General features: G+C 40.5%; 6 protein-coding genes across 7 annotated transcripts in view; 2 read left to right on the top strand and 4 right to left on the bottom strand.

The window, feature by feature from the left end:
* LOC143353582 (uncharacterized) overlaps positions 1 to 22,877 on the top strand; it is a 385,968-nt gene that overhangs the window by 263,071 nt on the left and 100,020 nt on the right. The window lies entirely within an intron of this gene.
* Positions 1,418 to 22,877, top strand: part of Cad74a (cadherin 74A) — a 110,448-nt gene continuing 88,988 nt past the window's right edge. The window contains exon 1 of the mRNA XM_076786989.1: positions 1,418 to 1,432. The gene's annotated coding sequence lies outside the window, so the exon portion shown is untranslated. The remainder of the gene's footprint in view (positions 1,433 to 22,877) is intronic.
* Tpnciiib (troponin C type IIIb) lies at positions 1,702 to 6,225 on the bottom strand. The gene is made up of 5 exons (XM_076787045.1): positions 6,073 to 6,225; positions 5,715 to 5,748; positions 5,311 to 5,454; positions 2,454 to 2,708; positions 1,702 to 2,353 (listed from the first exon to the last, which is right to left on the bottom strand). Exons 1-5 carry the CDS (start codon positions 6,073 to 6,075, stop codon positions 2,328 to 2,330), a joined length of 462 nt encoding a protein of 153 aa, XP_076643160.1. The 5' UTR covers positions 6,076 to 6,225; the 3' UTR covers positions 1,702 to 2,327.
* On the bottom strand, positions 9,103 to 14,337 carry LOC143353863 (uncharacterized). Its single transcript, XM_076787467.1, has 3 exons — positions 14,134 to 14,337; positions 13,148 to 13,478; positions 9,103 to 10,967 (listed from the first exon to the last, which is right to left on the bottom strand). The coding sequence occupies exons 1-3, from the start codon at positions 14,193 to 14,195 to the stop codon at positions 9,204 to 9,206; spliced, it is 2,157 nt and encodes a 718-aa protein (XP_076643582.1). The 5' UTR covers positions 14,196 to 14,337; the 3' UTR covers positions 9,103 to 9,203.
* On the bottom strand, positions 14,390 to 16,023 carry Obp12 (odorant binding protein 12). Its single transcript, XM_076786130.1, has 5 exons — positions 15,862 to 16,023; positions 15,673 to 15,769; positions 15,487 to 15,602; positions 15,008 to 15,098; positions 14,390 to 14,565 (listed from the first exon to the last, which is right to left on the bottom strand). Exons 1-5 carry the CDS (start codon positions 15,901 to 15,903, stop codon positions 14,477 to 14,479), a joined length of 435 nt encoding a protein of 144 aa, XP_076642245.1. The 5' UTR covers positions 15,904 to 16,023; the 3' UTR covers positions 14,390 to 14,476.
* On the bottom strand, positions 16,511 to 22,265 carry LOC143353550 (organic cation transporter protein). Of its 2 annotated transcripts, none has more exons than XM_076786965.1 (8): positions 21,793 to 22,265; positions 21,224 to 21,411; positions 20,593 to 20,832; positions 20,030 to 20,288; positions 19,178 to 19,346; positions 18,184 to 18,488; positions 17,806 to 18,089; positions 16,511 to 17,077 (listed from the first exon to the last, which is right to left on the bottom strand). In XM_076786965.1, the coding sequence occupies exons 2-8, from the start codon at positions 21,395 to 21,397 to the stop codon at positions 16,817 to 16,819; spliced, it is 1,692 nt and encodes a 563-aa protein (XP_076643080.1). In that variant the 5' UTR covers positions 21,398 to 21,411; positions 21,793 to 22,265; the 3' UTR covers positions 16,511 to 16,816. The 2 variants fall into 2 exon arrangements, with proteins under 2 accessions (XP_076643080.1, XP_076643081.1); XM_076786966.1 differs by having other exon boundaries at positions 21,224 to 21,405; positions 21,811 to 22,265.

Raw genomic sequence — 22,877 nt, 5'->3', positions numbered from 1 at the left:
TCTATCTGAAGTACCTTGAATCCAATAAATTAGGTAATCAATTTGTTAAATTTTCCAACTATCAAGTATAAAAGTGTTTCCGTTATAGTATTTACTTCTTCTCCGAAAAAAATAGAGATTTTAATTGTATCTCGAAGCTAATTTGTACGAAATTGAATCTCTCTTGCATTCCAATTCTGTTTAGTTTCAGTTTTTTTATTTCGACGTCACTGAATTTTTTAGAAGACTTACAGTTTTTGGAAGACTTGAAATTTTTAAAGTACGATGTATAAATCTATTTCTATTATAGCGATTGCTTCTCTTGCAATAGTAATAGTAAATTTTAACTATATCTAGTAGCTGCTTTTGTGTGATTGAATTTCTCTTGCGTTTCAATCGATTGCCATTTCAATTGCCCACTTTTGTAGTCATCGAAATTTTTCAAGAACAATTATTGGAAAATTATTTCATCGAATTTTGCAATTAGAAGGTATAAATCTGTTCCTATTATAGCAGTTGCTTTTCCTACAATAAAAATAGAACATTTTAACTGTACTGAATAGCTGTTTTTGTGACGTTAAATTTCTCTCGGATTCCAATTGTTTTAACTATATCTAGTATCTACTTTTGTGTGATTGAATTTCTACTGCGTTTCAATCGATTGCCATTTCAATTGCCCACTTTTGTAGTCATCGAAATTTTTCAAGAACAATTATTGGAAAATTATTTCATCGAATTTTGTAATTAGAAGATATAAATCTGTTCCTATTATAGCAGTTGCTTCTCGAATAGCTGTTTTTGTGACATTAAATTTCTCTCGGATTCCAATTGTTTGCAATTTTAATTTTCCACCGTGCAGTCGTTCTTCGAAGTACAATCCCTGAAAAATCGCATCGTCGGTGGCTACGTAATTGTCGAAACAATTCGCCGGTGTAAGAGCATTGTTTCGCAAGTGACGGTAGTCGAATCTTCCGCGACGCATTGAGAATAGATGATTCACTATCATCCCGGCGCATGGCGGGGACAAACGGCGCGACAATAGGTGAAGTTGGCTCACCTCCGGACACGAAATCTGCTTTCAACACAATTCGGCGTAATAACCGTGCGGTAACATACTTTATCAGTCCATCTAATTATATGCTCGATAAAGCCCAGCACAAGACTATTATAGGAGGCATTAACACGCATCACAACGTACTATTAACGTCCGGGTTAAACAGCTGCGACAAGCGTCGATCACAGTGATCCTATTGCAATGTTACCCTTTTTACATGTTAACATTGATCGTAACGCTGTTACACACATGACACGCTAATTTGTAAAATCTCAGATTCCCAGGACCACTTTTTCAGTCATGTTCGGTATGAAACATGTCAGTTCATTTCACAGACAACTAATTGTAAGTCGTTTAAAAACGAATTATCTCGTTACGAAAACTCGAAAAGAGAATACCGTTCCAACGCGTAATTTTAGTTAACATTAACTCGTGTTTCCGCTTTATTACTTCACATTGCGACCGCTTTCCGCCGTTCATACGACATAATTACATTCTTAATTAGAACGTATCACCTAGGGAAGGGTACAAATGAACAATATACACGTTGAACGTACATATTTAATGATTTCATCGCTTCTTGTCACCTGCACAATCATTATCATACTGACGGATCGGTACAAAAAGACAGTTCGGGGGGGAATAAAATACACGGATTGCGTATGCTATTTTTTTTTGTCGTTTATTATTTTACTTCACCGTCACATCAGCGTAGTCGCAGTTTAACCGTAATTACTTATCAGTATTATCACTTTCGAATGACAGTACGTTTCGCGGGCAAAGTACAAAATTTCGAGGGGGCACAGAACTCCGCCGCAAGATTCGCGCCTTCGGATCACCGTGAGATTAGCTGTATCGCCGTCTCGAAGAGGCGCTTCCGGCGCCGAAGGGGGGAGATCGCAAACGCCGTGGAAACATCGATCTATATTCGTCAATATAAACCTGTACCCCGACGACGACGCCCAGCGTCCCGCCGCTGCTGGTTCCCGGTTAATTCCGGCATAGTTAGAAATACATTTTAGCCGATTGTGACTCCAAAAGCGACTGGGCACCCGGCAGAAAATACTTTCACAGCTATACAGAGAGCAGGCCCGGCCCGGCTCGGCTCGGCTCGGCTCGGCGTCGCGATCATCCTCCGCGGCGGACATCACCTACGAACCTTTAACTTCGTACTTTGCCAACGGCCACATACACCGCCGATAAATCGCAGTCTCCACGTGTAGAACAGGCGGGTCCGTTGCTCGTGGACGTGGCCGACACGAGGGACCACGGTTCTCCGTGCCAAGCTGATCATTTAGCCTGTCATGACCTCCATGAATTCTGCAACAAGAGACGGTTTGGTGATCTACCAAGTGTCCGAGCGGAAAGACGAACCGTTCGATCTCTCCCTCTCTCTCCCTCTCTCTCGTGAAACGCCTACCTTCGAAATCGAGTGTGCCAGATCCATCGGTGTCCACCTCCTCGATGATCATGTCAAGCTCCTCCGGGGACAGCGCGTCATCCAGCTCGTGGAGGATATCTCGGAACACGTCGGTCGTGATGTACCCGTTCCCTTCCCTGTCGTACAACCGGAAAGCTTCCCTCAACTCTTGCTGCATCGCCTCCGTGTCCGTTTCCTCCTCCATGAACCGGGACGCCAGCCCGCAGAACTCTTGGAAATTCATCTCCCCAGATCCTGCAACGCATTTTCGTTCCTTTCATTGCGATACTCAACCCCCGCCTGCCCTAATTTACCCAGCTTGATTTGACCTGCACTAGGAAAGGTTAGGAAAATCGAATGTTCAAGCGATATCTACAACCACCCCTGAAACACAATTTTTTTAAAATGTTTCCTCTTCCGTAAACCGGGAGGCCAGCCCGCAGATCTCTTGGAAATTCATCTCCCCAGATCCTGCAACACATTTTCGTTCCTTTCATTCCGATACTCAACCCCCGCCTGCCCTAATTTACCCAGCTTGATTTGACCTGCACTAGGAAACGTTAGGAAAATCGAATGTTCAAGCGATATCTACAACCACCCCTGAATCACAATTTTTTAAAAATGTTTCCTCTTCCGTAAACCGGGAGGCCAGCCCGCAGAACTCCTGGAAATTCATCTCCCCAGATCCTGCAACACATTTTCGTTCCTTTCATTCCGGTAATTAACCCCCGGCTGCCCTAATTTACCCAGAAAATCGAATATTCAAGCGATATCTACAACCACCCCTAAAACACAATTTTTTAAAAATGTTCTATGGTGCAGAAATGACGAATAAGTCCAAGCTTGTGCACTCTCCGTTTCGCTTGTTCCTCGTTTCTTTGTTATGAAACAGTTAACAAGATTATTCTTCAAGTTTCAGGAGATCGTTGCGAAAGCTTAACCCTTTGGACTCGAGTGGTGACTCTGAAGCACCCCTAGAAATTGTTGTGGCATTATTTCAAAGAAATTACACAAAATAAAATATTTGTTACATTACAAAATTTGTATTTAATAGATCGCTAAGCATTTAAATATTATATGCAGAAATCGGATCAGTTTCGTCGAATAGAATGAAAATATTGTAAGACGGAAGAAATATTTAGTTTTAGAATGAAAATAGCGCCGAGTGCAAAGGGTTAATTCTTCGAATCAACGGCAGATTTAGTTCGAAGTGGTGGCAATGGTAGATTAAAAAAGACAATAATAATAGTAGACTCCGTAGGACCATTTCAAACAATATTAAAAAATCCTAGAAGAAAATGAACGATTGTACAGTTGAAATAAAAAATCGTCCACCGATAAACTGAGCGAACCGAAATTTTCCGCCAGCAGTGCTCACCGTCGAGCACGACGGTAATTAAAATAATGAGGCGTGCGTGTAAACAAGCGATCCCAACCGTGTTCTTTTTCAATTTAATCCAAATTCGTGATTAAATATAATGAAACGGCACGCTATCAATTCTAGTTTAATAACACCGCCTTCGGGACTCGGTTTTTTTCACGCTTTCCTTCTCTAGTAATTATAGTTATGTACTTTCTTGTTTTCTATGTTTCGCAACGCGGTCAATTACGGTTACTGTAATTATCGAATTACCCGAGTAATACCGGTTTCGCGCTAGACCCGGTGTGTTCCGTCGTGCGAGGAACAGACGAAAAATGCGCGTGACAGTGATCGAAACAAAGAAACCGCGCGCGGAATGAAAAGGATTATAATTATTGCGGCGCACCGGAGTAATCGCCGGGAAATCACCGGTGCGTAATTGTGCTCGCGTTTTATGTCGTAGGTATGTTTCAGTGAATTTTTTAGAGGACTTAAACTTTTCGAAAGACTTGCAATTTTTAAAGTACGATGTACAAATCTATTTCTATTATAGCAGTTGCTTCTCTTGCAATAGAAATAGTAAATTTTAACTATATCTAGTATGTACTTTTGTGTGGTTGAATTTCTCTTGCGATCAATCGATTGCCATTTCAATTGCCCACTTTTGTAGTCATCTAAATTTTTGAAGAACAATTATTGGAAAATTATTTCATCGAATTTTGTAATTAGAAGGTACAAATCTGTTCCTATTATAGCAGTTGCTTCTCCTACAATAAAAATAGAACATTTTAACTGTACTGAATAGCTGTTTTCGTGACGTTAAATTTCCCTCGGATTCCAATTGTTTTAACTATATCTAGTATCTACTTTTGTGTGATTGAATTTCTTCTGCGTTTCAATCGATTGCCATTTCAATTGCCCACTTTTGTAGTCATCGAAATTTTTCAAGAACAATCATTGGAAAATTATTTCATCGAATTTTGCAATTAGAAGGTATAAATCTGTTCCTATTATAGCAGTTGCTTCTCCTACAATAAAAATAGAACATTTTAACTGTATTAAATAGCTGTTTTTGTGACGTTAAATTTCCCTCGGATTCCAATTGTTTTAACTATATCCAGTATCTACTTTTGTGTGGTTGAATTTGTCTTGCGTTTCAATCGATTGCCATTTCAATTGCCCACTTTTGTAGTCATTGAAATTTTTGAAGAACAATTATTGGAAAATTATTTCATCGAATTTTGTAATTAGAAGGTACAAATCTGTTCCTATTATAGTAGTTGCTTCTCCTACAATAAAAATAGAACATTTTAACTGTATTAAATAGCTGTTTTAGTGAAGTAGAATTTCTCTCGGATTCCAATTGTTTGCAATTTTAATTTCCCACCGTGCAGTCGTTCTTCGAAGAACAATTCTTGAAAAATCGCATCGTCGGTGGCGAAATCACCGGTGTGTAATTGTTTCAGTGAAATTGTGAAGAAGGTGCGCTACACGTACCGAACGGATCGAACTCGGAGATGACGGAATTTAGCTGTTCGGATGGGATCTTCATGCCCATCATTCCCAGAATGGTGGCGACCATGTCGGTGTTGATGACCTCTTTCTTGTCGGGGTCGAAAGCGTCGAAACCCATCTTGAGTTCTATAACCGGCGAATCAACCAACGATTTAAATCGATATCATCGGCAATCGAGCCTGAGTAGAACCGTAAAATAGAAAAACAGAGAAAATTTGATGCAATGCCGTTCAATGGTATCAAATTATTAAGAACAAAATTCTAAATGTGTAAAGTTAATCGATCGTTTTAGCTGTAAAATGTCGAGATGCTTGATAGGTTGTTAATCGACTTGGCTCGATTGGCTCATCGACAGTAAATTTCTTTTGTTATATCGAGGAACTTACGCGCAATTTGGTCCTTGCTCAGTTGGATCTCCTCCTGCAAAACAGAAGAAAAAATTGCCTTAGTCCTCTCGCAAACGGGTAACGTCACTTTTAATGTAAAACGAGTGAAAATAGTAGAAGCGCCGAAGGAATGCAGCACGTATAGTTGGAACAATTCTTGCGATTTGTGCCATAAATGAATGAGCCACGAACGGCAAGAATTCTGGCGTTACTCGATAAGCAACAACAAATCGTAGACATAGTTGCACTCGGGCGTAATTAGTGCGTGACATAAAATTTCGATTATTAAATAAATACGAACGCGCAGAGAGTAGAACCTGTTTCGCACTTCGAATATCGGGCTGAGAATGATAATTACCATGACGAAAGTGTTTCGTTCGAACTAATCACGGTATCGCCGAAGTAAATGATTAACGGTTCCCTTCGGAGCAATCGCGTTTGAACAACTTACTGTACCGATGAAAATGTCACACTGAGCCTTAGTAAACTAATTAGCAGAGCTGCATGGACGCAACCCCGCATTCTTATTAGCGTCAATAGGTAATCACCAATCATCTCTCGGCTTGAAGGCACTATAAAAAGATTCTTAATCTGGACCCTTTCATGGTACAGTCTTTGCGAAACGTTCTATTGTCGCAACAATTGAATGACTGATACCGTCTCGATGTATCAATCGACTATTGTCTCTTATTACGCCTCTCCTTACACGCGGCGCGGAGCCGGTGATCAGATAAATTACTTATCTAGATTAGCAATTTACCGGGCCACATTCTTTTTTTTTTTTTTTACTGCAAGTCATAGGATTTCTTTCGATCCTAACAACCGCACAAATACCACCGTTGTATCGCGTCTAGTATTAATAGATACTATGGCGCAATTAATTTTCTGAACAGACAGAACCGGACACCTAAAAATTCCCACAAAATCAAAGTAATTTGATTAACGAAAACCTTCACCCGGAAAGGTAAAATTTGTCATGTTAGATCCCACTTTAAGTTAAATTTTGCGAATTGAAAAATTCGCAAATTAACTTTAAGGCTTCAGGAGGCATGAATTATTACATTCAACAGAAAGACTATTTCCTTAGAAAATTGGAATTATTTTCGGATCGTCATTGTTACAGGGACGACGTCAATTTTATTTCGGTTTGGAAAGTTCGATGACGAGACTTTCCCAGCGATTTTGCGGTCGGACGGCGGAAATAGCTCGAAAGGTCGCGAGGTGGTTTTGTTCGGCGTTGTTTACAAATCCTGTTCGCTGCAAAGTGGGAAAGCCGGGCTTGTTACGTCGCGGTTACATCATCCGGCAATGTCAAGCTCATGCGAATCCGGAACTGTGATTGGCAACGACGGGTAGAAAGCCAGTGATGCGTCCCCGCAGTATAGCCGGTCGTTTCCACTAGCACGCGACACGGCCGTGCGTGAAAACGGTTATACTGATTGCGCCGGGTCCACCGTACAGCAGTTTGATATTGGCATTGCGTCCTTTTAGAGAATTGCAGTGGATTGCCAGCGTGGCGAACGTGTAAAAAAGCTCACCTGGCAGCCGCCACGGAGGACGGGACCGTGCGCTGAGTGACCTCCTTAGCCAATCAGATAGAGCTTCGACGTTAGAGCCGAACTACTGACCTAATCATTAAAAATAAACGGTGCCGGAGGGCTGACCGCTGATAGTAATCATCGCTTCGTTCGACGGTGTTCGCTTATCCGCTACACCGAGCGACGTTCTAAAGGAAATTCCTTCACAGCGCCTGCTAGAATTACCCGATCGAAATGACCTTGTCATCATTTCTTTGCTCGCACTTGATCTGTTCTAAAAGTTATACGGTGCTTTTACGCACACGTGCAATCGTAAAATATTTCCACACCCTGTTATTTTGGATTTAACATCTCGTAAAGATATCGTGCATTTCGCGCAGAAACAATGTGCCTGTGTACTGAATTAGAAACATCAGTAATTTACGTGTTCGAGCATGATTAACACTAGGTTCACGGGACCCGTCAAAATGACGGGTTCTAATATTTTTAATTTACGATTATTGAAATTGCGAAGATCCATCTACGTGGAATTACTCAACAAACTTATTTCCTTAGGTATATATTATTTGAAAAATGGCGGGAAACTTGGATAGACACATTCTTCTTATTTTTATAAAGTACTGTAAAATACTCACTTTGAATTCTCTGTAAACCTAGTGTTAAATACCACAAATTCCGTAAAAGTATCTGTAAAAAACATATATAAGTACAGTGGCGGCGGAAAGTATGTTGACACCTTTTCGAGCGAAATAACTTTTTTAAAATTGGTCCAAATGACTTGAATCTTTTTTAGACGTTAGACCAACTAGTTTGCTAGAGAATCACTAAACAAACAGTTTTTTAGATTCCAATTGGTTGAAATGATAAAAAAATGAAAAAATCATGATTTTTCAACTTTTTTATCTGAGCCTGTAACGATAATTTAACCCTTAGCACTCGAATGGCGACTATAAGGCGTCACTAAAAATTGCCATTAAATTTGTCATTATTAAAAAGAAAATTTGTCATTATTCAAAATATTTACTACATTATTAAATTTGTTAGTATTTAATAAATTACTAAATATTTCAGTATGGTAAATTGCACCATTTTCGTATATACAATATGAAAAAATATATATGTAAAAGGGAAATATTTTAGGTCGGAAGAAATGTTTCGTTTTGGAGTTAAAATAACTTCGAGTGCAAAGGGTTAAAAAATTGATCCACTTGTTCTAACTTCTCAAAAAAAAAAAAAAAAAATCAGGTAGTATAATCCAATATTGACAAAGTTATGCGATTTTTAAGAGCGTACGAATACTTATGGGACTGACTGTAGATAATATTACAATTTTATAGGTTAGAATTTTATACGTTGATCGAGACTTGATTCGTGCACACACTGTACTAAAAATTGTTTTCAAGTTCTCAGAATATCATAAAACATTTCTTATTTTTAAAGGGCTTTTGTATGAGATAATAGAGTGAATTGATTCATTTATGCTACAATAGAAGTCAGAGGCGTTGCTTATTCGAACGTTTAAATATTCTTCAAACAGTTTAAAGAATGAATAAGAGCCCAGGTTTATCATTACACATTTTCCATGAAACGCAACGACATGATTGAAATCGAAACCCAATGGAAACACCTGTGATCCGTTCGTTTACCCTATGAAACTCAGCCGAGCTACACTTGATCGGCTAAGCTGACATTGACACGCGTGCCTCTGGGATGCCGGCCAGGTTTAATAAGATTTAGGTCGATGAGACAAGAATTATTTATTTTCCCGTTGCAAAATACACAAGAGAGTGCTCTGGCGTCGACGATTTTGCAATAGTTACTCAGTCTCCATGAAAGATTGCTCCAGAGAATCTACATACAATCCTCAGTGGTATAGGCGTACACTCTACTCGACACTACTAACAGACCACCTGTGCTTCTTCAACTTCGCGAAGCCTACGCTAGGACACCATCAAACTGAGGACATCTCGTACTCTGCATCATGGGTTTTAGCCTCCACCGTCAAAGACAACGAAGACACGTCGTTCAAAGGGTACGGTGGCAGCGGTGGAGCATCCGCTGTCTGGTTCTCAAGGTCGCTGTGAAGCCTCGCCAGTCCCCAGGAAGTCAGCTGCGTCTCAGTGGGCTCGACCTCGGACACATAGCTGTGCCAATCGCTCAGGAGACTCACCCTGGAGATCCTGGAAGTCCTGGGAGGAAGCAGAGGCGCCGGTGGCAGAGGAGTGATGTAACCATCCTCAACTTTATTGTCCCCCTGAGCGACACCCCCCCTCCTCCAGCCTTTCTTCTCGACATTGACCCCTTTCGGGAGGACGATGGCGTCGAGCTCGTTCTTCTTCACGAGCATCACCCGTTTGCTTCCCTGCAGCAGCGACGGGTACTTCCAGACGATCAGGAAGGTCGCGAAGATCCCGATGAAGAACACCGTTGCGACCACCAGGGTCAGCAGGATCACGGTTTGCGCCTTGTCCGCGTTCCTCAGCCAAGTCCTGGACATGTAGGCGGGCAAGGTGGTCGCCGCCAAGCAATTCAACGGGGACACGGTGTCCTCGTTGTCGGTCAGCAAACAGATCGTGTAGGAGGTCTCCGGATCGACATTCTGCACATGATAACTGCGCCGGACGTGTTTCGCACAGCTGACCGAGCGTTTCGGGCTGCCATTGTCGAACCAGAGCAGCGCGAGTCCCTGCTCCAGGCTGGGCAGCTTCAGCACGATGCTCTTATCTGTGACCGAGTCGACCAGGAACCCGGGAACGCCAGAAGGGAATTCCAGATCGGTGGAAAGTAGCTTTCGCGAGCCACCGGGAGAAGGGAAGAACTCGGGAATGCTGCAGGTCACAGCGATCATCTCGGGCTTCTTCGTGGTAGTTTGCGAGTTGTGAGTCGTCGACGTTGTAATTGCAGGGCCAGTGGAATTAAATGGACAGAACTCTGCGGCGATGAAAGATTTCCCAGCGTTCTCGGACGGAGATGAGCAGATCGGACTGCTGGTTATCACGTTCGGATGAGTGTTAATTAGATCCTGCATCCATTGCAGGCCACAGTCGCAGTTCCAACCGTTGGCGTTCAGCTCCACGCGGAAAGGCTTCTGTCGCTGAAGCATCGAGTCGAATATTCCTTTCGGCAGCGAGGAGATTTTGTTCTCGGTTAGAAACAATTGAATTATAGAGGAGGACATCGGTTCCAGCGACCCTCGCGACATACTGACGATGCCGGAGTTGATGAGATAGAGTGATTGGACGTTCGGCGCTCCGCGGAAGGATTCGTCGGTGATTTCGGAGATGAAGTTCCCTCGCAAGGATAGGATCTCCAGTTTTTTCAGGACCTTCCCGCCGGTGATGTTCCGCAGGAACAGCGGATCGTCGATCACTCCGTTGAGGTCGAGATTGCTCAGAGAACCCGCAGCGTTCTCCAGTAAATTGGATTCGACTTGTTCGATGAAGTTCTCCCGGATGATTAGTTTCTCAAGGCTGGTCAGAGGGCGGAAGGCGGCCTTGCGGAGGGAGGTCAGACGGTTCTTCAACAGGGTAAGTTTCTTCGTTCCCTCGAAACTCGGATGGTCGAACGCGTCGTCTTCTATTTCGCGGAGCGAACAGCTGTCCAGCTCTAACTCTTCGATCGACAGGCTGGTGCTCAGCCAATTCTTCCGCAGCGAGTTACTCAGGAACGAGGAGTTGTTCAACGACAGCTTGACGGTGGCGTCCTTGCATTCAGCCTGCGGAGAATGTTTGTTAGTCGAAAATTCCACGGCCACCGTACGCAGAAATAAGCCCGGTGTTATCTTTTCGGTGGGCTTCGAAGGTTCGACGAAATTAGTCTCGCGAGCCTGCACAGGGTGTCAAAAAATTATATGTCACGGCCACCATAGCGTGATTCTACACCTACGATTTGGTGGAAATTGACATAAAAAACTCCCCGCAAAATTGACCTTGACCTTGAAAATCAAGGTCAAAAAAACAAAAATTTGTTTGGTTTCATCGTGTTCTACTGGTCATAAGGATCAACCTTGTGAAAGAAACCATCGGTCGCATCTCAACCGTTCGCTTAAAAAATGATGTTGTATTTCTTCTAATTTTTGCAGCTTCTTTATTTGTAAATTGTTTACATCCAGCGCCAATATATAAATAAATAGCGTACTATCATACAGCGGGTACCATCAGTAAGCAAGCTCGTTCGGTATGAAATTATCATAATCATGATACCCCTGTTTCCCTAACTACAGAATGAAAGAAAGAAGCTGCAAAAATTATAAGAAAGGCAACATCATTTTTTAAGAGAACGGTTGAGATGCGACCCATGGTTTCTTTCACAAAGTTGATCCTTATGACCAGTAGATCACGATTAAACAAAAAAAGTCTTGTTTTTTTTACCTTGATTTTCAAGGTCAACGTCAATTTTGCGGGGAGTTTTTTATGTCAATTTCCACGAATTCGTAGGTGTAGAATCACGCTATGGTGGCCGTGACATATACTTTTTTGACACCCTGTACAGGGTGTAACAAAATTTAGTGTCATGGTTTTGGCAGATGGTTATACACCTTCGGATCGGTGGGGATTTGTTAAAAGAAATTGCCGCAAAATTGACTTTGACCTTGGAATTCAAGGTCAAATTTTTTTATGCTTGTATCGCATTCTACTCGCCATGGGGGCCAAACTTGTCAAAGGAACCGTAGGTCGCAACTCAACCGTTCTCTTATAAAACAATGTTAAGTATTTTAACGTCGTCTTCCGGTTCTCGGGTTTCTCGTTCTTTGCCATAGAATAGAACCATCAAGGTTTATCGCTCTTAATAGTCGTGCTCGATCACCGGCTTCGATATGGCCACCATTATTTCGTAAACAGAACGTATGTAAACAAACAGAGGACAGTAAACATCATAACTTTCAGATAACCACTGCCAATAATCACAATGTTTTCTGCTCTCTTGTGTAGCGAGTGTTAGACGTCAGTGATGCAAAGGAGAGGAAGAAATCATAACGCGCATCGTTATAACGTGCGTCAGACGCTTCATGCTATTGATGAAGCATTTGGAAATTATACCTTAGCTCGCAAACTATGCAGCAATTGAAATCACGAATCGAAGACGCTTTTCACCGTGCGCGGGTTATACCGAACATTTACGAAAAAGTTCGCAAAAATTTGGAAGAAAGACTAAGGATCTGTTCGCGTAATAATGGTGGCCATATCGAAGCCGGTGATCAAGCACGACTATTAAGAGCGATAAACCTTGATGGTTCGATTCTATGGCAAAGAACGAGAAACCCGAGGAACGGAAGACAAAAATATTTAACATTTAATATTTGAGTTGAAATATTTAACATTGTTTTATAAGAGAACGGTTGAGTTGCGACCTAAGGTTCCTTTGACAAGTTTGGTCCCCGTGGCGAGTAGAATGCGATACAAGCATAAAAAAATTTGACCTTGAATTCCAAGGTCAAAGTCAATTTTGCGGCAATTTCTTTTAACAAATCTCCACCGATCCGAAGGAGTACAACCATCTGCCAAAACCATGACACTAAATTTTGTTAGACCCTGTACACACGAAGAGCATGAGTGTCCAAGTTTATCAACGGGGTATTCTAGCCTAACGATCGAAAAACGGGTCAGCAAGTACAGCGTTTTCGAGGGAATTACAGCTCGTTCAGCGTGACGCGTCGAAGCCTGGCGATAGGGTTGCCATAACATCTCGAGAACCACGCTACCGTTCGAGTTGAAATTTTGCAAATGTCTTCGGGACGTGTGTGGCTATCGGCAGTACCACAGTCATGACAATGCAGATGTTTTTGTAATTTTTACGGGTTCTCAAAGCGGAAAAATGTCAGAATAGTCGAAAATTTCGGGAACCTTGTAATCTCAATTTAGAATTAATTGCTCTAGTTACTGTCGACGTGAATACCTTGAAGATCGTTTCTATGAAAACCGATGTCACATTGCCAACATCTACCGTTTTGGGGATAGAGGAGCAGATCACAGTCGGGCACGCAGTGATCCGACAGTAAGCCGGACTCGGACTCGATCTCTGATCGAGCAAGTATCCAACATTTTTTCGTACTGTTGTTGTTTCCACTGTGAATAGGTTTGTCTGCATGCTGGCGATTGAACTTCTTGAAATGTTATCCAGTGATTCGAATTTGGTCAGTTCCCGTGTTCCGTAGCGTGGCCAAATCAGGAAACCGATTGGAACGAGAGTTAAAAGCACCACCAGAAGCTTCTGCCATGCAACGAAACTGCATACGTTAATGCGTTAACTATGGTCGATGAATTCTGGATGATTTGTACATTGAGAAATTTTACAGGGTAAAAACGAAGGGCAATCGAAACGATTAAATATCACAAATAACAGGTTGCTTCTAAAGTTTCAACATTTTTATTGAAGTTATGAATTTGTTAATCGTTGCGCACTGTTTCGGTCAATTTGATCTAAAATTTATTATTTAAGCTTACTGAAATATGTAAATTAATTTAGGACGATTGTAAATATGTAAATTAATATATAATTTAAATATAGATATATATAGAATATAGAAATATAGAAATATAGAATATAGAAATATAGAATATAGAATATAGAATATAGAATATAGAATATAGAATATAGAATATAGAATATAGAATATAGAATATAGAAATAGAATATAGAAATATAGAAATATAGAAATATAGAAATATAGAATACAGAGATATAGAATATAGAAATATAGAAATAAATTTCACACGAATTAAGAATTGTCTTCTCCAGAATGAAACGTGGATTGTAACCAAATTTAATTCTGAAAATATGAATAACCCTTCCGGAACAGTGCACAAGAATTAATGCAATTAATTGAGGAAGTATATGTTAAACGATTAACTAGAATTAAGACTTGCATTTACAAAGTGTACCTTATCGTCACGTCGGACGTAGAATCCGAGGTCTTCGAGGTTCTTCTTCTTCTAGCGAACATATGAACGTCCTGTTACTGTTCCACAGAGAAAGTACAGTTGCAACCATCTGGCGAACACGATCACATAATCGATCTGTGACAGAACGCATGGCAGTCGTATCTTTCGCAGATTAACTTTATCACCCTTAGTAATTAAATTACATTTCAAATGTTTCGCGCATTAGAGAAACGGGGATGTACTAATAATTTTGACGTCTTCTCAGCAGAAAATTTTATTCGCAATTATATATTGATTACAATCGACTGTAGCACTAGTTACGATGCGATAAACTAATATTAGTTCACGATAGTGGTGCCGGAGTAGTCCAGGATGCTTCCATGCACTCTTTGAAAGCAAGAGCGACGTCACACTCGTCACCTGCTCCCTCAGCTACAACATCAATGTCATTGTTAAACGTAAGTTTATCGATATTTTTTAATATTTCATCAGCGAAGCGTTCTCTCGAAAGCTAAGCGACTTCGTTCTATTTTCACGCATGTTGAATAAATGTCAACAATGCTTAAAAAATCGTGGCTCTCCGTCACACTTATTATTAACATTAAACCTACCACCGCCGGTCAAAATGACCGTTCCAGATTTTTTATTTTACAATTACTGAAATGGTAAAGATGCTTTCGTGGGAAATGATTAAATAAATATATTTAGGAGAGCATGTGTTACAATACGAACCCCACAAAGTCCAAATAAATTCAATCTCGCCATTTTTTTTTTTTTTAGACAACATGTATTAATCACTTTTAAGACTCGGTAGGTTTAGTGTTAAAATGAAAATTTTACCTCGACACTGGTTGAGAAATTTCTGTGTGCTTACCGCTATCCATGCAACCGTCCCGAATTTGCTCAAAATGATAGTCATTGTCATCTTCTGATAGCGGGTGTCTAACGAAAGTATTTCCCGTCATCTGGAAGACAACAGCGACATTAATCTCTCGACCTTAATTGTGTTTGAAAGTGTGCATTTCCTAGATTCGCATTTTCTCAACATCCTAATCGCGCTGCTGTATCCAGTATGCCGTAATTATAGTTGACAATTAGCTCGATTCATTAGGAAAGTTGCCCAAGAATTACGTTCAGTTTTCTTTTGTTAATAAGTTTTAAATTGTACTCGTTGCACTATCGACAGTATTACCATCCAAAAATTTGACAGCAGAAGACATCCGACATATTTAAATCACTTTTCATACGAATTATAGAACGTTTCGAGTTAATCGCTTTTTTCTATATTACTCGAAATAGTTGTTCTCAGTCGTTTGTATTTTTCTCGTGGTATTTCTCTCAGTTTCTACTCACCAAATCGTGTTCTTGATACAAGCATGCGAGGAAACATCCGACATTTCTGAGATCATCTTCGCCCTTCTTCAACTGAGCTGTCACTTCATCGAAATTTCGAATGTTCGCCAGTTCGCCTGTATTATTAACAAAACAGTATTAACTGTCTGTGAAATATGCTTCACAAAAAGTGTATTCTTTGCTCACCACGTGGGACACCGAAATGTTCCAAGCATTCGTCGAAGAAACCTTTCGACCTTTTTCGTCCATGGAAAGGTCGCATTGGCTCTTGCGTTGACAGTTCCTGAAGCAGGTGTTCACATTTTAGAATAGCGATTTAGAAAAAATGAAGTAGAATTTCTATTTAAAATCGCTGCACTGATAATAAGGTCGTACATAGCAGAGGAAGAGGCAGAGAAGAACGGAGAAGTATTTCATAGTGCTCGAGTCCTCTTCTGTCGTCCGAAGGAAAATTAATATTAAACAGAACGATCGACGGTCAATTTATACCTTCTTCGCGCAACTAATGCTGTCATCCCGGACAGAAAACTGTGACAAACCGACAACCAGAGCAATTAAGATTCGTATCGGAGGAAATAATAACTGTCGTACTGTTATCTTTGTCCATTGTCGAGACCGATTCTCTGCACTTCCAGCGAAAACTGACCTGGCGGCTTTGTTGTTGCGATCAGATAATGACAATGATCTTTACGTAATGTGAACTGCAGGAAAATCGTTTTTGATTCACCCAAATAACAACCCCCACACGCGTAACACTTTGACTCGTGCGTTGTATTTCCATGCTAAAACAATTTGACAGATCATTCACTCAATTAAGAAAAAGAAAAATTTACCGAGATTTAATCGTATTACTTGCAATACATTTCTTAACAGATTCCTACCGACATATTACTTATAATGAATGGTATTAGTAAACACCGATATTGAACCACAGTCTCGCTTATACAGATGAACAAATAAAGTACAGGAAGCAAAAAATATATTCACATACTCGATGATAAATAGACAAATTTATTTCAATTTGATATTTATTTATTTTAATCCAGTTCCACGTACAAAACATCAAAATGTCCTATCAAAATACAATATTCGTCTAAACGTTAAGGTAAATGTTACAAATACTGTGCTTGACAAGTAGACTGCGGATCTGTACGCGAGATTATGCGAATGAATAAAAATTGATCTCTCGTGTCGAGAATTTTGATGAATCAATAACAAAATGGTACTGTTCTGCTTTGATCCGCTCGTTTTTGTAACAAACGGCGCAAAGAGCCGCAGTCGATTGGTAGGAGATAGTATCAAAGTGCGTTAGTCTAAAACGCTGAACACTTCATGCGCATTTGCAGCAGTTGCGCAACGAGACATTCTCTCGGTCTTTCCTGACCTCCTCGTCGACCGTGTTTGCGAGGGGTCTGCCACGAGTTTCCGGCAATATTAAACACAAGAGACCCGCCATTAGGGTGAAAACGCCGCAAAGAGTGGTTGGTCCCCACCACACGACAGCGCCCAACAGATCGGCCACATAAGGTGCAGCTATACTTCCGACGTGCGACATCGCTGAGTTCGTTCCAACCGCGGAATTTCTGCACACCTGTTCCGGAAAAGTCGTAACAACCAGCAATTACAAACTGGAAATATTCTACATTGCGCAAGCTTTCAAAATTTTATGCCAGATCTTGGCGAAACCGTCAGAAACATTTTTTCCCGCCACCTCGCGTTTGCTCGGAAACAAAATGCAGGTGCTCGAGTCATTCGAGCCACGGTACGAGAAATAATAATAATATTAGAAGAAACATTCGAGAATAATTACTGTACAATGCTGCTAAATTATAAGTAGTCAGAGTTTCGTTTAAAAATTGATTATTTTAACACTAAACCTACCGAGCCCTAAAAGGGCCCTTTTGTCTTATAAAAACGATGAGATGGAATTTATTTGGATTTTGTGCGGTACTAAATATATTCATTGAATTATTTCCACGAAATCATCTTCATAATTTCAGTAATTGTAAAATGAAAAATCTGGAATCGGTCATTTTGACCGATGTTAGGTTTAGTGTTAACGTAAGATTGCTAATTTTGGCAAATGGTTACGACATTTTGGTGACCCACTGAATTAGGTAAACCAGAGACCCGCTCTTTTTGAGTGTTGTCTATTCGAAGACGTTCTGCCATCTTGCAGTGTTTTCATTTTGTTTTGACAATTATTCTTATAAATAATACCATCAATAGACTACAAGGAAAAGTTCAAAGACTTTATCTATGATGAAGTACAATTACATGAATCAAAAGGTGGAAGAAATTGCTTTGTTTTAGAATTACCGTAGGAAAAAGTTCCGAGGTGTACAAAATGGCGATTCCGTAAGCAGCCGACGCGCTGAACCGTCCAATCAGAGAAACGATCATGACAGTGTTACCGTCCGCTGCAGGAATTGCTAAAATTCCCAACAAACATATTGCTGCTATGATGTACAACGACCCGCTTCCCAGTCGTCTTCCCACAAGTATCAATATGGGAGTCGGTATCAGATAAGCTGGAATTTCAGTCAACCCCATGACGAGAACGTAAATGTACCGATTCGTCGAGAAATTGTTCACGTTTAACGCTGAAACATGAAAAACTGCCTGTCATCGAATGTTCATCTTCACAGGAAAAGAGATTGACGAATGAGAAATGATTATCGAACGTTCGTTCGTTACCCAGTGCGTAATAGGAGAGCGAAGCGGTCATCCAGTTGAAGTTCGTGATAATCAGCCTGTTGCGTAATTCACGGTTGCTTACGAGAACGCGGAAACCTTCGATTTCTTTTTGGAATCGGTCTTTCGTGGAGTCTTCACTTGCAATTGAGTTGGTCGAGTCTTTGAAGACCTGGCTCTGCATCGATAAGGAAGTTTCCGTTATCGCCGACGCTGAAGAGGATCTCTTGCTTGCTTTCTCGATCAAGTTCCTCGCCTCCTTGCGACGGTTGTGGGCTATCAGCCATCTTGGAGACTCTGGCATGATCCTGGGAAATGATATTAGAACTAATGGAACTAAAGAAAGATGGTGGTTACTAAAGAAAGTGAATTCAAAATTCATCGTAGCTGTTAACACTAAACCTACCGGCCTTAAAAGTAACTAATATATGTTGTCTTATCAAAATTACGAGATTGAATTTATTTGGATTTGGCGCGGTTCGTATTATAGTACGTGACCTACTAAGTATATTCATTTCCACGAAATCATCTTTATAATTTCAGTAATTGTAAAATGAAAAATCTGGAATCGGTCATTTTGACCGGCGGTGGTAGATTTAGTGTTAATATTTTCATCTTCTTGCATCCCACAGACCCTAACCAAAGGTACATTTAACACCACGATAATTAATATTTAAATGAAGCCAAGTGCATGACACCGCGTTTACGAAATCGGACAGTTTATACCCACGTTAAAATATGCGACAAGCAATTACCAAGAGGTAATTAGAACATTCCTGTGGAACGTGTAGAAATCTCGAAAAGTGAAAAGATCGTAATATTTAATATCGTATTAGCGTGTTCTCGTTCCGCTGAAATCATTAATCACAGGAGAGTGAAATTTCGTTTAACCGCGGTCTCTCGATATATAAAAGTGGACATTACGCAAACATAACAGCGATTCGAAGCGAAGGAACACTTTATTGAAACGATTCGCAGAAACGATTCAAGGGCTTACCATAAGGGTATTAACATCAACACCGCTGGCAAGGAAATTGCCAATTGTACGTGCCTCCATTCGTGTAGGAAATAAGCTACGCCCGGTATGATGACAATTCCAGAGGCATAACCAATGTTATAAGCAATCCCCATCCATTGTCTGTGTTTCTCGGTTGCAACCTCTGTCACTGCACAATTCACACACCTTCAATTACTCGCTAATCTGTCCGGATCCTTAAATGTCTCAATTTTTATAAAAAAAAAACAACCACCAAGACATACTTTCCAAAAATGGAGGAAATAGTAAAAAGATCAAGAGAGGGCATCGATATATAATTTCCAATGTTTTCAAATTGTTAGAAAACCGAAAGGAATGGCTATGTGCCTCCTGCGTTTAGCAATCGACGCAGAGAAATCATTACGAAAATGCGTTCGAATAATATATTCTAAATCTGAATGACTTATTGACAGCGCCATTTTTCTGCGTGATATGTATTAATCGATCCGGTTCCCCGGTTCCGAAACCCGAAATAACCTGAATCTAAACTATTTAAATATAGCCCCGGCCGTTCACTATATCGCGCGCGTTAGAAGTGGGGTCAGAAATTCGTCTAATTACGACGTGAAAGGAGACTTTCAAATTATGATTATGCCGGTCGCAAGAAAAGGGACGTAAAAGTGCTGGTTTGCCGGTAATAAGTATAATAAGCGGCGTAAGGTTACACTGTGACGTAACGAAGGGACTGCTGTTCCGGACCTGTCGGCAACGAATCATGAATTCACGCGGTGCACGGCTGATACGACAATATGTATTAATGTTCATTTTCTATATGCGAGGCGGTTGTTGCAACGAGCATAAATCATAACTCACGTGTCGTGAACGCCGAATACTGAATCGCGGCGTGGCTAGCGCCATTAAGGAGCCGTGAGATCATGAAAGCCCAGTACCATGGGACAATAGCACCGGCTGGGCCGGACGTTATTAGCAATATTACGCCAATAACGTAACTGATTTTGCGGCCATACTTGTCGGCGAGAACTCCGAAAATTACGCTGCCTAATAATTTGCCGAGAGACAGGGCCATGTGAGTGCTCGAGCGAGCTGCGCTCTTGTCGCATACTAAGTCCCACTGAAATTTAATTGAAAAAAGAAAACGACATTATTACCGCGATCATGGTCTTACTGCCTAGGAGTGGAAATTCCTCTTTTACGGGAACCTTTCAAAATGGCCTATTACCAGAATAGGCTATATCCTTTCCATCAGAACAAAACGTTTCTTCAGAACAATTTAGTCGTATCTTATAATTAAGTTTACTTTTACTTTGCATCCGCTCTAGATATACTGAATCGTTTTGCGTAATCAATGATAAATATTTCTTGTTTCAAAGACGTGTTCTGTAACCAAACGAGCTAACGCGTGATTTCATGCTCACATCTTCGACGTATGAAGTCCCCTCGAGATCGTGCGCGAAGTCTCTCACGGCGCAAGCTATTGTTTTCTGCGTGTGATTCGTCATCTTGTACCTTAAAGCCTCCTCAAATCCAATTTTTGCGAAATACTGATAATCGTAATCGTACATAGTACACGACGTGGCCGAGGAAATGTTCCGTATTTCCTCGTCTGTCCAATTCGCAGCGGTTAGGCTCGGCACTGCGCACCAGTGAGTGGGAACCTACATATTTTACGAAATCTGTTAATCATTTATGCTAACCATTATGTGCTCACAGTTGCATAAGCTGGTTTAGAGTGCGATTTCCTCTGTCGGTTAACGTTTTCTTCTCGTGTTTAGTTCCAATTAGAATATCTCAAAGATTGAACGGTGAAGCAAAACGATTAACGTTACTTTTTGAACCGCATAAATAAAATGTACGCGTGGATCGTAAAACAACTTTTTCTGGTGAAAATGTTTCTGGCCGATTTTAATATTATAAACGAGAAAGTACATTGAAAGGAGTTGTTAAAAATTCCGTATACTGAAAGATCTTTTCCGACTGTACTTCGATAGTTGAGAGGAAAATATTTTCTTTACTGTCTTTCGAGAGATAAAGATTTGGCTGACTTACTTCGGCAATAAAAATATATGACATCGAATGCATCCCATTAAATATTGTTGGCGTTAGCGTGAAAATGAATATAATCCACAGAAAATGGGACCCACTGCCAAGTTTCTCAAGTTCCACTAACAGTGGATCCGTGGCCTTCGATTTTGTCGTGTCGTCTGCTGGATCGTCCGACATGATGCCTCCTGGACCTTAAAGCAAGCAATATAACAACATCGATGAACATTCAATGGACAACAATGAACAACATTAAGAAAATTAGAATTTATATCGAACGATTCGTTACTCCAAACTACAATCTGCCTAAAAGTTCACGTAGATCACTGATATTCCAATTTACCATACCCACTATATCAACAATATTACATAATTACTGGAGCAAAATACTAAACATTGAACCTGTTGTGGCGAACAACAAATAACAATTACCGAAAGTCAATTGGATTAGCAATGAAATTTCTGATAGAATTTTTTCACAGAAATATTAACAACGAGCAGTTTCATTTACATAAACTTTATAGAATGTTGTTAGCAAAACTGAGTGGCTTATCGAACCACGTGTATTTACAAACCGATGGCTATATCAGCACCAAGATCGACAACACAATTCCAATAAACAAACTCCTAGTTGTTGGCGTATTCAGCAATCATTCTTGTATCCTCCAATCTGATCCACGTTTTCGTAAATAAATTCAATTCTTATTTTCAATTATATTTTCTCACGCTCACGGTCACGTCACATACAGTCTCATAAGATCCACGATTCGATGAAACCATCACTACACTTATCAACAAAGATTCACAGTTCTTCTTACCGACACGCTAATGTTTAAACTAATTCGTCGGTAACGAACGCGGTGTGCCGCCACATTTCGCAATGTTTTCATCGACGAAATCAACGCTATGCTATCTCAGCGACTGGCCGACGATCTCTCGTTTCCTCTGTCACGTATCTGGATAAGCAAGTTTCCGATTAGGTATGGTCCCCATGACAGCGTCACATCAAGCCGGTGCTCATCACACGGTAATGACAATCATTGTTGATTCGCGGCTCCCCTCCACTCGATTTTCTGAATGAAATCGGTCATAAATTTCGTTTTTAATTCGTGAATTTCTACTTTCCGGAAAACCTTTATGGACATCACTATCACTATCGTGTACTTATCACTATCTGCTATAGTAATCAATCATTTCTCATATTTGCTTGTGAAAAGTTTGATTTGTTAGCATGTTAACCGTTATCACGACCACCGATGGCTGATTTTACGATTACAACGCTACAGAAACATTATTTTTCTGACAGTACTGATCGATAGATAACAGTATGAAACGAGAAGCTCGCTATCAAGTATTCGGCAACTGTTGATAACGTGCATTACAGCTGGGTATAATAGCAAATGATGACTAGACTGCAGTTGTTAGATCAAATGCAACACAGTAGGAGCATTCAAAGAATTTAAAACGTTATAATTATTAAGTATTCGAAAACCAGCAAAATTAGCATTTCATTCCAACGGTGAAATTACCGACAGATGAAGAACACAGAAATGTGGATCACGTGTGACTCGATGACGATTTAAGATTGAAATAAAAATTCAATTAAATTATAAAGGAAGCAGAACATTTGGGGAATCACTGTTATTAAATTTAAATGAAT

This window comes from Halictus rubicundus, chromosome 4 (genome assembly GCF_050948215.1).
Source record: "Halictus rubicundus isolate RS-2024b chromosome 4, iyHalRubi1_principal, whole genome shotgun sequence".
In the NCBI taxonomy this organism is placed as follows: domain Eukaryota; kingdom Metazoa; phylum Arthropoda; class Insecta; order Hymenoptera; family Halictidae; genus Halictus; species Halictus rubicundus.
Note: the sequence above shows the minus strand (reverse complement) of the source record. Positions and strands in the feature narration are given on the sequence as shown.